This window comes from Chaetomium globosum, genomic scaffold (genome assembly GCF_000143365.1).
Source record: "Chaetomium globosum CBS 148.51 scaffold_6 genomic scaffold, whole genome shotgun sequence".
Lineage (NCBI taxonomy): Eukaryota > Fungi > Ascomycota > Sordariomycetes > Sordariales > Chaetomiaceae > Chaetomium > Chaetomium globosum.
The window spans coordinates 546,216-560,692 of NT_165981.1; the positions used below are offsets into that span (position 1 = coordinate 546,216).

The window sequence follows — 14,477 nt, forward strand, 5'->3', positions numbered from 1 at the left end:
GCTGGGAAATAACCTGGCCTTGGGGCACGAGGCCGGGAGCTTGGGAGTTCTACCACGCTGGGTTCTTGGAGAAATGCCAATTACTGACGTGCATGATGCAGTAATGTGATTAGGTAGCAATGGAGCACAACTTGATTGTGTAGCTCACTCTGAAGCCAGTCACCCGGCTAGCCAAGTACCTAGAAGGTGCATCACTGTGTGACGAACCTACTTCAGGACCCTGTCCTGTTAGGGTTCAGCTTCGTGTCGAAGGTAGTCTCTCAAGGGTGCTTAGGTTCGGTGCAGCCAAAGGGTGCACAACAAAGGCTTGTCTCAACAGTAGGCTCTCGTGCTTGTAGCGAACTGTAGTTGTGATTGCTAACTGGAGAACTCCTAGAGCTCTCCAGGATGAGTGTCTATATACTTGTCTGATTCCTGAGTGCTCAGTGTGCTCAGTCCGGATGAGAAGCTCAGTGGGCACTGAGCTCACTGATCTTCTTATTCCTACTAACCGAAGCACTCTCCTCGTATCCTGATTGGCGTGAGGCCTCGGTGCCCAGTGTGCTCAGTCTGTTCAGCCTGGACTTAGCGTACTGAGCTCACTGATCACGGATGGATGGATGGAATTTATTTCGCCCGGAGGCACTGGGCCTATAGGGCCTTAGCACGCTAGCTACATCCGGATCAGATCGTTTTGCGTTTAACTCGTACAAGCCCCCTACTTCTTCCCTCTTTCTCGCTGCACCATTTACCTCTTGCCTTGGTTGTTGTTAGCAGATCAGCTTGGAGGCTACTTTCTCCAAGTGTTCAGCGTCCTATCTTCAGCAGCTAAAGCGGGACCTGCTGGTTAAGGCTCGTGGTTGAGGCTCGTGGTGTTGAGTGTCGGCTTCTTCTACTGTGACTGGTTTAGACTCTCCTCTTCATTCAGCTCCAGCCTTCCTGTTGCCATTGCGTATTTGATCGTCGCCCGGACTGCCTTCATATCTGGTGACCAATGCCTTGTATCTGATGGCGCTTTCCCTCCCAGATAGAACGAGAGGCTTCCTCGTCTTGCCACTGTGCATTGCAGCATGTCTTCCCTCAGAGCTGTCCATCTCACGCATCGGAAAAGAAAGTGTTCCACTGATTCCCTCGCTTGTCCACAGGCACAAAGGTCTGACTCGACCGCCCCAATCCTGCTCAAAAAACCGTTCAGTCTCGCCATTCCGGTTCGGAGCTGCGCCAATACGCAGGCCTCCCTTCGCTTCAGCTTGTCATAGAGATGGCGCGTGTGCTTGCCTGGTAGTGCTGCGTCCATGGCCTTTGAGAACTTGCCCACGCTTACAGGTAGAACTCTTGTCGCCCGTTGTCTTTCCATTGCCAGCCTCATCGCGGTAGACTTGGCCTGGGGTATTTGGGAGTCGGGTGTGCGTCCTTGCTTCGACGCTCTCTGGGCTGCTGCCTTGGCATCTGACCCCAGCGCGAAGTCAATCTCCGCTGGTATCCACAGAAAGTTGACCGAGTTCCCTCTTTGTCGGTGCAGCCTGGCCAAGTCGTAGATTTGCCGTATGATGCTTTGGCCGGATTGCTGCCGCGGCTGTCCAACTGCTGCCAGCGCTGACTGGTTCCTAGTGATCACGGTGATGTGCCTGTGGCAGATGCTAGCCGGTAACTTCTCCAGGGCCATTGCGATGGCTGCTAGCTCTGCTGTATATGGGTTCTGCTCTTCCCTTGTCCCAAGAACAACAGCATAGTTTGTCACAGTCTCGCTAGTTCTGTTGAAGAGAGTATCCCGTGCAAGGCCGCCCATGCCAACAATGCCCTTCTTTACGGATGAGCTGGTTGCGATCACGATTCCCGAAATTTTGTTGACCATCTCGGCCGCCTTCCCTCGATCGGCTTCGAGCGTCGGTCGTAGGCGAGGTACCCAGGGCGGGACGGCGTATTCCTGGATTGTCTCCATCCGGTCAACTCGTACTCCTTCGGCCACACGGGCAATTTTCTGCAGCGGAGATACGAATCGTACGGTGGTCCGGACTTTCTTCATGGCAAGGGGATGCGTTCCGGGCAGCGTGTGGATGTTGATCCACAGACTTGCTGCCGCCTGGGCGTGTCGTTCTCGTACGGGGTAGATGCTCGCTTCAGCTTCCACCACGGCTGTTGCCGCGGTTCGAAAGGCTCCCGTGATGGCCAGGGCCCCGATTTTCTGCGCCCTGTTCAGCCAGCTCAGTGCCTTTTCCCCGCACGCATGCATCCAGACATTGGCAGCGTAGTCCATGACCGGGGCTACTGTCGCAACAAATAGCTGTCTCGCTGTCCGCGGGGAAAGCATCTTCAGCCTCTCCAGGGCCAGAGCGGCTGCGAGGCCCTTAGCTGCCGTCCTAGCAATGTGCTGCTTGTAGCGGAGTTCGCGATCCATCACGACACCTAGGATTTTCGCACTTTCCTTCGGTTTGACCACTTCGCCTTTGACCGAGAACGGTTGTTCTGAAAATCGCTCCATGTTCCTCGTGAAGTGTATGATGGCTGTCTTTTCGCCTTCAAACTGCGCACCGCTCCGTTTCTCCCAGTCAAGGGCTTTGTCGATGATAGCTTGGATTCCAGTGCGGTTCGACTCCGCTGACGGGCCCGTTACCCAGGCAGTGTAGTCGTCCACGAAGGCAATTGCGCCTCCGTTTGCGTCAATCTTGTGCTGCACTAGGTCGGCGTTGAAGAAGAGGAATAACACTGGAGACAGCGGCGATCCTTGCGGAAGACCCGCTTGGGGCAGCTCTTGCCGTCCAGATGTGAACCCGTTTACGGCAATGGTCGCTGTGCGCTTGGAGCAGAAGGCGTCGATCCACTTGACCAGGGATTCAGGTATCCCTCTTGCCTTGAGCCTCTGGAGAAGCCTGTCTTTGAAGACCCCATTGTATGCGCCCTTGACATCGAAGCTGATCAGACTGAGCACTTTCCTAGCTCTCCATGCTTTGTAGATGTGTTCCTGAAGCAGAAGGAGAGCCTGTTCGGTCGAGCGTCTCTTCCTGGCTCCGAAGTGGTTGGCGGGTAGAAGGCCGCACGTCTCCACAGCATGGGATAAACGCTCCGCAATGACTGCCTCCAGTATCTTACCCAGCGTGGAGAGCAGCGAGATGGGTCTCCAGGACTTGGCTAGAGTGTATTCGCTCTTCCCTGGCTTCTTCAATGGGATGATCTTGGCATTCCTCCACTGGCTGGGGATGTCGCCGTCTCGAAGCGACGTCCGGAATAAATGGAGCACCCTGTCTTTGACCACTGGCCAGAGCTGTCTCCATACCATTGCCGGTAGACCGTCTTCCCCGGGCGCCTTTCCATGGCTTAGCGGACAGGACCTTTTGTTCTATCTCCTCCATTGTTAGGTCTGGCATGTGTACCGGCGCCCGTTGAGGTCGTTGGCCCTCGTCTTCGATTCTCGCTGGCAAAGGTGGGAAGAAGGCGGTGAGTAACTCCTGCGCTTGTTCTGCTTTACCCTCCGTGATGGAGCCATCGGGTCGGACGAGCGGGGGTATCTTATCGCCCATCGTGCCGCTGCCGGTTTGCAGATACTTCGTTGCTTGCCAGATGTTAGCGTCATCGGCCAGGAAGTCGTTCCAATGCGAACTCTTCTGTCTGCGGATGGCGTCGTGGTACTCTTTGGCTGCCATCCTGGCTCGTTGTTCGAGCTCTGGTGCTGTTTGCCCAATCCTACGTCGAGATCTCGCCTGGTTTCTCCAAAACGTGTATGTCTGGCGAAGCCGTGTCAGGTCTGTTGTCCACCACCGCTTGGCGTATGGTGAGGGCTTGGCTTTAGGTGTCAGGCCGTAGACCGCCTCGGTTACCGCTGCCATGAGCCTGTCCGTCTGCTGCTGGACATTGCCGTCCCAGGGGATGCGTTCGAGGTTTGCTGCCACCCTAGTCCTAATTTCCGCCCAGGGCGCGTTCTTGAAGAGGAACCTCGTCTCACTGGGACGGTCCTCCACCGTGGTGTCAAAAGCTGTCTCGATTGCTCTGTGGTCTGAGCCATGGTCGCAGGGGTGAATCGTGCATCTGAGTAGTTGGTCTGCTAGTTCTGCAGAGGCCAGTACCAGGTCGATTGTGCTCTCAATGTCGCCTGACTGCCACGTCTTCGTGCCTCTTGGGAGGAGGCTGCAGAGGGAGTGTTCGTCCATGAGGTTGATGATGCGGTCTCCCTCGCCTTGTCTCCGTGGTGAGACATCGTCCCCTCCCCAAAGCTGGTCGTGGCGGTTGAAATCGCCCGCCAGGATGATATCCGTTCTCGTCCCTGTTCCGTTTCGAAACCTCCTAATCAGTCGGTCAATTTCCCTCATTGCATCTTCCAGTGCTTCGTCACTACCACCCTCCACATACACTGACACCATCAGCACTGCCCGATCTGGGAGCCGAATGCGTGCTGCGGTGAGGTCTGCCGACGGCACTGGAATCTGCTCGACCTCTATATCGCTTCGTACCCATAGCATGCTCCGAATTGGCCACGTGGTTTCTCGTCTTGTCGTTGGTATAAGCTTCGTCCAGTTGTGATGACTCATTGGGACCGTCGTCACCGAGCCTTCGATCAGCCTGGCATATGGTTCGGAGATGGCCAGCACTGCGAAGTCCTTGAGTCCCTCGTCGTTTAGCAGACTCTGCTGCACTTCTCTCCGTTTGCGGACGTTGAGCTGAAGGATCTTAAGCGTCTTGGGCCCCATTGTTCAATCAGCGTACCCGACAGTTCTTGCTAAATGACTCGTGTGGTCCTCTGCATAGCACGCACTTCAGGACCACGGACTGACACGTCTTGTGGTGGTGACCCTGTTCCGCACACCTTCCGCATCTTTGCGGCTTTTTGCAGGCGAAGGCCTTATGGCCGATCTCCTGGCATCTGTAGCACTGGATTGGGCCTTCCCGGGGCGCGAAAACGGTCGTGTAAGCGGATTCTCCGGCGAGATGGAAGTAACGCCCGTCTAGAAGTCGCCTTGCTTCGCTGCCCTTCGTCACGTAGACAACCATCGAGCCGTAGGCCTTGCTTGTATCCTTCCTGCTGAGCCAGGCAATCTTCGCAATGTTGACGTCGTTCTCTGTCCCTAGCGCCTCTGCGGCTCCCGGCAGGATGTTTCCGTCCGCATCGAGGACCGCTGTTCGGTTGGCATTGTCTACCCTCACCGGGTACAACTGGTCTCTCAATACCCGCACTCCAGGAACACTGATCTTCACTGCCGCTTCCTTGACGAGCTGGACCTCGCCTTCGTCCCTGCAAATTACTCTGACTCGGTCCGGGTTTCGGGCCTCCTTCACAACCGCAGCGCAACGCCAGTCTCCCATGCTTTCCTGTGCCCTGGCCTCTGTCTCGATTGCCTTTCTAATGTCCGCCACCTGGACGTTTCCCTTCTCTTTCTCCTCCACCCTAGATGTATCGATCGTACAGAACAACGTGTCGGTAAAGGATGAAGGCGTCGTGTTTCGCGAGGAGAGGGTGCGCACACCGCTTGGCCTGGCCTTGATGGTGGGGTGCGGAGCGACTTCGGCGTATGAACCCTCTTGCCGCTTGGTTGGGACGAAAGCCATGGCTACCGGGTGGCGTTGAAAGGGTATCAATCTGATCCCGCGCTTGTCTCAGTTCTTCAGAAAGCTGGGTCCTGAGTGTCTGCAAGTTGGCGATGTAGTTCTTGAATCGCGTCGTGCTGCTTGCAAATCACCTCGCGTAGTTCGCCAATCGTGTTTCGCTGCTCGGTAATCATTCGGTACATTTCGTCTCGTTGTTCGTTGATCGCCTCCAGGAGCATCTGTATACCTGACTTCCCCGTCTCGATCCGGCTGTTGGCTCCATATAAAATCCCAGACGCGCGTGCTCCTCGCGTCGTAACCGCCCGCGTGGTCTCGCTCGCCGCTCTCCTCGACGTGGTAGCCACGTCCTCGAGCGATTGCATGGCTTCGCGAGCTTTCGCGCTCGGTTTCAACGCGCGGCTCGGTCGTCTCGGCGAAGGTGGTTGGTCGGCCACCTCGACCACGATTTGGGGCTGCGCCTCCGCCGCCATCTTGCAGTCCCTCGGCAGTGCCGCCCGACTTTCACAAAAGCTTCCTGGTCTCGATCGCCTCTCGCCGATGAACCTCTCCCTTATTTTTCGAATGCTCGTTCCGGTGGTGGTCTTGGTGGTCGGAAGGATTGGTCTGACTTCTGTAAGTGGGTCCCAATAAGTGGACCAGAACATGAAATAGAGAGCTTGGCTGTCATCTCGGAGCCATCCCACAATCATCGAATGGCGGTAAACGTCAATCGGAGGGTTTGATGACCGCTTAATCAGACATGTCCCTCACCGTTTTCCACCCCTTTTCACGCCTCCCGGCGGAATTACGTTGGCAAATATACCTCTTGGCAACGCAGCCCCGTTTTGTGCACCTGCGAGTTGAGTCCCTCGTTGAGCGGAACGAACATGAAGAGGACGAAGCGGGACGAAGAAGATGATGACCTCACCGACTTCGAACTCTTCGCCGCCCACCTGGCCCCCTGGAACCTGATTCTCGGATCCCTCTCTCACTTACTTTGCCCACGACTGGGCGCAACCGCATCCGACTTCGAGACGACACCCCCCGCTCAGCATGGTGCTTCCAACCCCGCAACCCAGACCCGCGCAACCCAGACGCTGCTCACCGCGTACGGCTTCAGCACCACCAAGCCGCGGCCCCAGCCCTGGCCGCCAACCCAACAACACCCCGAAATCCCGCCCCACCTGCTCTACACCCAGCCCAAAGCCGCCTGGCAAATGACGCGGCCGCTCGCGCTGTACAGCGCCGCGCCCATCCCACCCCTCCTGCACACGTGCGCCGAGTCCCGGCAGGTGCTGATGCGGCACGGCTACGAGCTGGCCTTCCGGACGCGCAGCGCGGGGCCCCGCACGTGGTTCTGCTTCCGCGACGACACGCTGTACCTGCCGCAGCTGGCCCGCGACTGGGACGACGGGGAGTGGTATGACAATACCGGCGAGGACGGCGAAAACCCCGGCCCCTGCGACCTGCACCCCGACGACCTGGTCCGCGTGCGCCGCCTCGCCTTGGAGGCCGTCTACGTCGGGGGGTACCGCTCCGACACGTCGCGCACGCTCCGCCTGTGCCCTAACGTGCGCGAGTTGTTTGCGGTGCAGGGGCGGGTGTCTCGGGAGGAGCGCAAAGAGCTCTTGTACGGGTGCAGTGCGGCTGCGCGGGAGGAGATTGAAAGGGCGGAGAACGGTGGCAACGACGATGAGCTGTGGGAATGGATCGAGTGTGATGAAGCCGATGCCGCGCCGCGCGCCTGGTGGGGGCCGGACCGGAAACAGATGACCTGTGGCGTTGGGCTGTATTGTACCGGCGAGGACGGCGAGAGTCTCTTGCGATGGAAGAGGGCGCACGGCGGCGACTCGACTGGCTACTTTGAGGGGTATGTCACGTACGTGGAGGCTAGGTTGAGACAGGAGCTCGAAGAAGTCCTCCAGGCGGAAAGGGGCGAAGTCAAGCCCTGGAATATACCGAGCGTTAAGCTAGTGATTGTTGGAACACGGGTCTCCATCAAGGCGGTGTACAAGGCCCGGGAACGGTACTGGTTGGCGCTCCAAGAAGAAGAGGAACAAGAACAAGAGCGTGGAGTCTCACCGTCGAATTGGGTAGGAAACGAGAATTACGGCCCATATTAGTTAGCGCTGGTCTTTAATACAGGGACAAGAAAGAAGCTACCTAGCGAGGCAGGTATGTAGGGAGGTACTTTACCCCTGTAGGTAAGATACCTGGTGAAATCGGAGTTCATTACTGTTTACCCCGAGTGCCGGCCCAACGCAATCTGAACCATCTGTGTTGACACCTTGGAGATTAATCTGTTGTCTTCTCTGAGTCATTCCTGTTGAAGACATGGTAATCAACCTCTAGGCAGCCGCCCCACAATTCCCACCCGGTTCGTTGGGAACATAAACGGCGACATCATGGCGCCCAAAACTCTCTGGGTCCAGGCACACCTAACATCCAACACTCCCCTTTTTCAGGACTTCCCCCATTCCAACCTTCCCTCCACTCGCCGCCATGGGATTCTCACCCCGCCAAACCCGCCTCCAAAGACGGCAATTCCTCCTCACACAAACCCCAACACCCATCGAACCCAGCCCCGCAACCAAACCACCACCACCACAAGAAACAGTCAACAACAACACCCCCCCTCCAACTGCACCTCCCCCCATCACCCCCCTCCCCACGCGCCTCACCCGGCACCCACACCAACCTCTCCCCTCAAAGACCACGCCCTCCTCCTCACCAAAACAAACCCGCCTCCCGCCTCCAACCCCCAACAACCCCCCCCCACAACCCTCCCCGCAACCCTCATCTTCGCCCACTTCCAAGCCGGCACCGCCGTCTGCATCCACCCCTCCGGCCTGCTTCTCACCTGCGCGCACTGTGTCGCCGAGACCGAGGCCGAGCTCGACTTGGCACAGTCCCACGTCCTGCTGTTTGTGTTGTCGGGGGCGGTTGTGATCGCGCGGTGTGTGGCGTGGGATGGAAAGAGGGATTTGGCGCTGTTGAGGGTTGAGGGCGCGCAGGGGGGGGCGGGGTTGGAGGGTGGGCAGGATGGGCGGTTCCCGGCCATTGAAGTAGGGGATCGGCCGCCCGCGCTCGGTGCGAGGCTGGTGTGTACAGGGCAGCCGGGGAGTGAGGATTTGGAGTGTGAGGAGGCGGGGTTGGAGACGGGGTATGAGGTGGTGTGTGTGAGTGAGGGCCGGTTTCGCGGGTATGCAGAGGGGCAGGATGTGCAGGATAATGAGGAGATTGGGGCGCTGATGCATACGTGTTGGACGTATTGGGGTCATAGCGGCGCGCCTTTGGTGGAAATTGGGAAGACGGCGCGGATGGGGGGAATGTTGGTCGGTTTGCATAGTTCGTGGGATGAGGAGACGGGGATGAGGAGGGGGGTGGGGGTTGAGGCGATTCGAGAGTTTTTGAAAGGGAGGGTGCCTGGCCTGGAGTGAGGCTATACTAGGATCTGGAAGCGTGTTATATTATGTCCAGGGCATACCGTAAGGTTCCCGCCCACTGCCTTGGTGAAACTCCCATTAGTTAACCGAAAGGTAATACTTGAGGTGTTTGCAAATCAGCATTCGTCTCTTTGCTAATATGCCTCCAGGTATCTTCCCGGGGACAACATACGCTCCGATAACGAGTCGGGATGCACAATAGGTACCTATTTGTTGAGAACTTGAGGGTGGTGTGTAATACGCAATACAACACAGAGTAAAGAAGTGCTACTGCTCTCGAGGCCTACATGTGCTTTCTCACTCAGGTTGCGGTTGGTACCGGCCCCGTTTCTTTCACAAGCTGCACCATATCTACAATCCTTTGGCAACGTAAGGATAGTGAAAGTGTAGTTACGAAAGAAGCGGGAGGTCCCTAGTATCTATCTAAACCTTTGAGCAAGGATGCACTTTAGCCCCTTGGAATCAAGAAGGAACAGGCTTTGTTCCGACGGAACTACGAGTCATATCTTCCCCAACAGTTTGCAGGAGACTCCATCCCCTTCTCCTTGTGTTCGCATCAGCAGCATCCATTGCCAAGGGCCATACCCTTGTCAAGCCAAAACGCGTCTGCCATATGGTTAGCCCGATCAATCCCGACAATGTTCCAGCGGAAAATGAAGGCGGGTGGGCCTTTGGCCCACACGTGGTCTCTCAGGAGGCTGTTAAAAGTTTCGCAACCATTTCCCATTCGACAAAAAGCAGGGGGGGATGTATCCGCTGGTTCTATGGCTCTTAGCTGTTCCACGTTGAGTCAAGTCTAAGGAGGGGGGCAGGTTACAACGAGAGGATGCACTATTGATACCCCGTGAATTTTATTGGTTACCGAGTACCCTGCTACCTGTGAAGCACCGTCATCAGTTTCTCGCGGGAGAACCTCAGTCCATGCTGACGGTGTGCTGGATGTGAGGGCGGGGTATTCGGCCTGGGGAGAAAAGTGATTGGTTTTCTTGAGACATTTGAAGCCATTGAAACGTTGCAACGCACCTTCAGCCGCAACATCAAAACACAATTCGCCGGCTTGGCCACCGAAGATACTGTGGTAAACCAAAGAAGGATGAAGTTGTGAGGGAATGATTGACCGGGATGAAGCTTAGAGGCGGTCTAACTCAGTTATATAGGTAGTGAGGTGCTCTGGCGGTGCGTCTTCCAAGATGCGTCTTTCGACTTTGTCGGCTCTTCAAACAAAGACCTACACCGTCTTCTCACATATCACCTGAGAAACTGGTAAACACCATGGTACTACTCACGGCCATCATTCTTGGCATCGCCGGCCTCTGCCAGGCCGACATACGCTGGAGCGGGGACACCATCTCAGTTCCTGGTCGCATCAAGAACCCCAAGGCGCTCGCGGCAGCCAGCCGTAAGGCCTCCGGCTTGTCAGCGTCTCCCGCGTCAGCAATGCGCGGGAGCCCAATCGGTGAACTCGAGGCCGACCGGATCTTGGGCCGTGACCTCGGCTTGTTCGACAGACAGACCTGTCCCCCGACCCACCCGTGTAAGCTACGCAACGAGTAACGACTCAACTCTCCTGAGCCTGCATGTGTCCATCATGACTCTACCAAAAGCTGACAGCAGAGACTAGTCCCTTGTGCCGGCAGATGCTGCCCCATTGCATCCCCAGTTTGCGTATGTACCTGACCTACCTATGCCTGCCGAGGGTGTTAATAACCTCGCACTTATCTGACTCTCCCACAGTGCATATCCGTCAACGGAGGCTGTTGCGCCTCGAGCAAGCCCGTCTGCCAGCCCCACGGCTGCTGCGCGACAGGCACGACCGAGTGCGCCAACGACTCGACCACCTGCAAAAAACCAGGCGAGACGTGCTGCGGCAACGGCTCCGTCTGCCCCGCCACCAAGCCCGTCTGCTCCGGCGGCCTGTGCTGTCCCAAAGACACGACCCTGTGCCTCAACGACCCGACCGTGTGCAAGGAGCTGGACGAGCAGTGCTGCGGTGGCGGGAGCCTGTGTCCCGTCTGGGCGTCGTGCTGTGGTACGGGCGCTTGCTGCGATTCGACAAACCCCGAGATTAGCCAGTGCTGTAAGGGATCGTCTCCTGACAAGGATACGTGCTGTGGCGAGTATGAAGTCTGCTGCGACGGGTGGTGTAAGTGTGCTCAAAATTAAATTTTGCAGATGCGTGCCCACAGTAACTGACTCCGCCATGCAGGCTGCCCGGAGTCTTCGACGTGCAGTTCCACCCCTGGATACTGCAATGTGCCCGTTCTTGAGTTTGGATACGCGCCCAACAACATCATCTCCGACGTGAGTATTGTCTGCGTGGTTACTTGGGCTTGTGTGGTTCATGAAGCCAAGAGCTAACGCTGTGTGCCTACCCAGCTGGTCGAGAACACTTGTCTCGGTAAGTTTAGAGCATGTTCAGCCTCAGTCATAATTACCTGCTAATCAGACAAACAGGAATACGGCGGCAGATCGCGCTAGGACGTCCGGAAACGACGCCCAATCAGCAAATCTTGACATACTACGGGCCAGGCTCTCCCAACCGCGAGCTATCAGACTGCAGGAGCTCACGTGGATGCTGCACCGGTAGGTAACCAACATACCCTAGACGGCGGCAAGAAATCATGAGATTACTGACCTCGAATGTCTTCCACGTTTATCAGGCCGGACAGTTCCAGCAGGCGAACCGGGGGCGGGCGACAAGGCCACCTGCGACGAGTACCCGTTCAACTCGGCCATCGAGGGCGGAGCAGATGCGCACGTTGCCTGTGTGAATGAACACGCCAACAGCGCCGGGGGTGATCTTATCGGGCAGATGGTTTCCGGCAAGCACCGGGGCTTCAAGTATGCTTTGAGGGTCACGGGCATCGACTGCACGACTGTCCAGGAGTCTGACGTCCACGGCTGCAATCCGTAAGCAAAGCTCTGTGTAGGTCACCAGCAATGATGAATGGAAGTCCAAGTCGAACCTAGGTTGGTCGAATTTGGCAAGCTAGCGACAAACTCATTCCGGATTTGACTTTTGAGAGAGCCGTGGAAGCGTGCCAGGACAAGCCAAGATTTGGGCCAAGGGTAAAGCGAGAAAGCGGTAGTTATGATGTGTCATTTGGGCCAAAGGTAACGAATGAACCCCCAAGAACACCTTACATGTAATAATACTTGGGTGGCTAGACGTCCAGTCCCCAACGGCGCAAGATCTTGAGGCAGAGGAAGTGCCTAAAAAGGATTGAGGTTGTTGCAGCTAAAGCTGCAGCAGCCGAAACTACATAAGAACTGTGAGTGGGCTTGTGCACAGGCCAACCTGCAGGGCGCTAGCCCTGCAGGTGCCAACACAAGAGGCTGAAGCATGGTCATTTTTATCCTAGGGCATGGGAAGGGGATCTTGCCATGCTGGCTATAACAGCCATGATGACAAGCCGATTCCAATTGTGTGAGTGCCAAGGTAAGGTGAGTCCTAACTGAGCCTCCTGTGCTTGTGGTAAGACGGGGGCGGCATTCCCCCGGTTAGGCTGATTCTTGGGACGAGCTGAAGGGTTAGGGATATCTATAGTTTGAGGCAGCCATGTGGTCAGGAGGACCAATCGAAGGAAGCGAGCGAGCGAGCGAGTGAGGATTCATATCTTTGCAGTTATTCTTACCTGTTGGGCAACTTCTTCCGTTTTTGGATTCGGTCTGCGCCCGCCTGAGTCACCACATTGCCTTGATCATGATCATGTCGTCGCTGGTGACTGGTCAAGTTGTACCCCGCGCGACTGGACACTATTAACGTCGAACCAAATCAGCTGTCGGTGAGGGAAACCAGAGGAATCAAAGAGAGGACAAGATTGAGCGTATCGACACGTGCCTACTTCCCAAATTCATTAAATCCGATTTTCAGCCTCCCGCCACATCACACCAGACAACCGACAACATAACGCAACCGCACTTCTGGACTCTCCTTCCACTCCTCGCACCAGACAACAACATAAATATTCTACATAATTATTAACCATAGTTACAACTCCCAAGAATCCCAGCGACACAAACATCTATAATGGCAAGACTCTCGCTATCCTGTGGGCTCGTCGGGCGCCTGCGCAGACGCAAACGGCCAGCCAAGAATGCAGCGTCGCCCGCGGCGCCCGTTCGAGTTCCCCCAACATTCGAAACACTACCAGCCGAACTGCGATGCCTGATCCTCGAATCCATCGAGGAGCTTGAGGACCTGAAGGCACTGATATTTGCATCACCTGTTTACCATGCGCAGTATCTGTACCGCCGCAAATGGTTTCTCCGCCGCATACTCGAGAACACCCTTGGAAACGGCAACGTCCTCGCAGATGCATACGCCGCCCATGCATCTGGCTTGCTGCACAAGAATGCCCCTGGACCTGAATCGTCCGCCGATTCTGAAACCTTCCGCCTCTTCATGGCGCAGTATGTCGCCCATCGTTCGGTCCCCCCCCGGCAGCTGTGGGCCCAAACCACCACCACAGAAGGGGATCTCGCCGAGATGGCAGCTCTCTATCTCGGCGTAGCGCGCCCGCTCCTACAGCCGTGCGCGACCATGTTCTTATCCCACCTCCGCTCATCCTTCCCCGTCGGCCCACTTTCTCGGCCGGAGCGCACGCGTCTCCTCCGCGCACTGTACCGCTACCAGACGTACTGCAACCTGTTCGGCATGGGCCCCACGGGGGAGATCAAGACATTCACCCTTCCTAAAGAAGACCGGCTGATGGAGTTTTTTTGCCGGTTCCGGCCGTGGGAGATCCAGGAAATCGAATGCATATATATTCTTTTTCGGAACAAATATGAGGCCTTGTTCGATGTCATCAAGGATGACGTCGCCAAAGATCATCCGCGATTCCAGGGATCGGATAGGCCGTGGGCGCCTGTGGGGTCCTTCGACCTTGCTTCAATTTGTGAGTTAGATTTTCTTTGTCCTTGTGAGTTCCATACTCGCGCATCCCGTCCTTCTTCTCCCCTCCAACCCGCCTCTCGCCTTTCTTGATATCGCCAACATCCCGGGACCCCTCGCTCTCTCCTCCCTATTCCCAACATACTAACATTCTACACAGACCAACGCCAGCTCCTGCGCGAGGGCACCGCATCCCGCGGCCTGCAGCCCTTCCTCCAAGTCCTGCAAGCCACCGAGCACGAAGCGCTCGTCGCAGCCATGCAGCAGCACCTGAGCTCGCACACCGACTTCATGGAAGACGCCATGTCCTGGTTGACGCAGAGCCGGCGGCGAGAGCTCTACCCGCTGCCCGAGGACGAAGCGCAGCGGCGGCGCGACCCCATGCCCTTCCTAGGCGACCGCGAGGGCGAGGGCGCCGACGCCCCGCCGCTCGCCTGGGTCATCATGTGGCGCGGCCAGTACAAGAACGAGTTTGGCCGGTCCGTCAAGGACCGGTTCAAGGAGTGGGGGTTTGTGTTTTGGGACTGTAAGCGGTTGAAGGAGAGTGGTAAGAGGAAGACGCTGGTGCGCGATCTTCCGGATTCGGGTATGCGCAGGCCGAGGCGCCAGACAGGGGCCGTGGCTTAAGGATGGAGTTGCTG

The 14,477-nt window shown here is 56.8% G+C and overlaps 3 protein-coding genes across 3 annotated transcripts in view; 2 read left to right on the forward strand and 1 right to left on the reverse strand.

Annotated features, from left to right (window-relative positions):
- Positions 1 to 899: 899 nt before the first annotated feature.
- On the reverse strand, positions 900 to 5,517 carry CHGG_08523 (uncharacterized protein; the record flags this gene model as incomplete). The annotated part of the gene is made up of 4 exons (XM_001226449.1): positions 900 to 1,154; positions 1,208 to 3,186; positions 3,254 to 4,601; positions 4,678 to 5,517. The coding sequence occupies 4 exons, from the start codon at positions 5,515 to 5,517 to the stop codon at positions 900 to 902; spliced, it is 4,422 nt and encodes a 1,473-aa protein (XP_001226450.1).
- Positions 5,518 to 5,877: 360 nt separating this feature from the next.
- CHGG_08524 (uncharacterized protein) lies at positions 5,878 to 8,936 on the forward strand (the record flags this gene model as incomplete). The annotated part of the gene is made up of 4 exons (XM_001226450.1): positions 5,878 to 6,129; positions 6,255 to 7,589; positions 7,642 to 7,671; positions 7,962 to 8,936. 4 exons carry the CDS (start codon positions 5,878 to 5,880, stop codon positions 8,934 to 8,936), a joined length of 2,592 nt encoding a protein of 863 aa, XP_001226451.1.
- Positions 8,937 to 10,214: 1,278 nt separating this feature from the next.
- The window catches only part of CHGG_08525 (uncharacterized protein), a gene marked incomplete at both ends in the record, with an annotated part of 6,449 nt that continues 2,186 nt past the window's right edge, over positions 10,215 to 14,477 (forward strand). Inside the window, 10 exons of the mRNA XM_001226451.1 lie at positions 10,215 to 10,341; positions 10,451 to 10,476; positions 10,677 to 11,085; positions 11,149 to 11,243; positions 11,319 to 11,340; positions 11,397 to 11,525; positions 11,603 to 11,852; positions 12,305 to 12,386; positions 12,934 to 13,840; positions 13,997 to 14,345. Of these exons, the coding sequence (XP_001226452.1) occupies positions 10,215 to 10,341; positions 10,451 to 10,476; positions 10,677 to 11,085; positions 11,149 to 11,243; positions 11,319 to 11,340; positions 11,397 to 11,525; positions 11,603 to 11,852; positions 12,305 to 12,386; positions 12,934 to 13,840; positions 13,997 to 14,345 (2,396 nt within the window). The remainder of the gene's footprint in view (positions 10,342 to 10,450; positions 10,477 to 10,676; positions 11,086 to 11,148; positions 11,244 to 11,318; positions 11,341 to 11,396; positions 11,526 to 11,602; positions 11,853 to 12,304; positions 12,387 to 12,933; positions 13,841 to 13,996; positions 14,346 to 14,477) is intronic.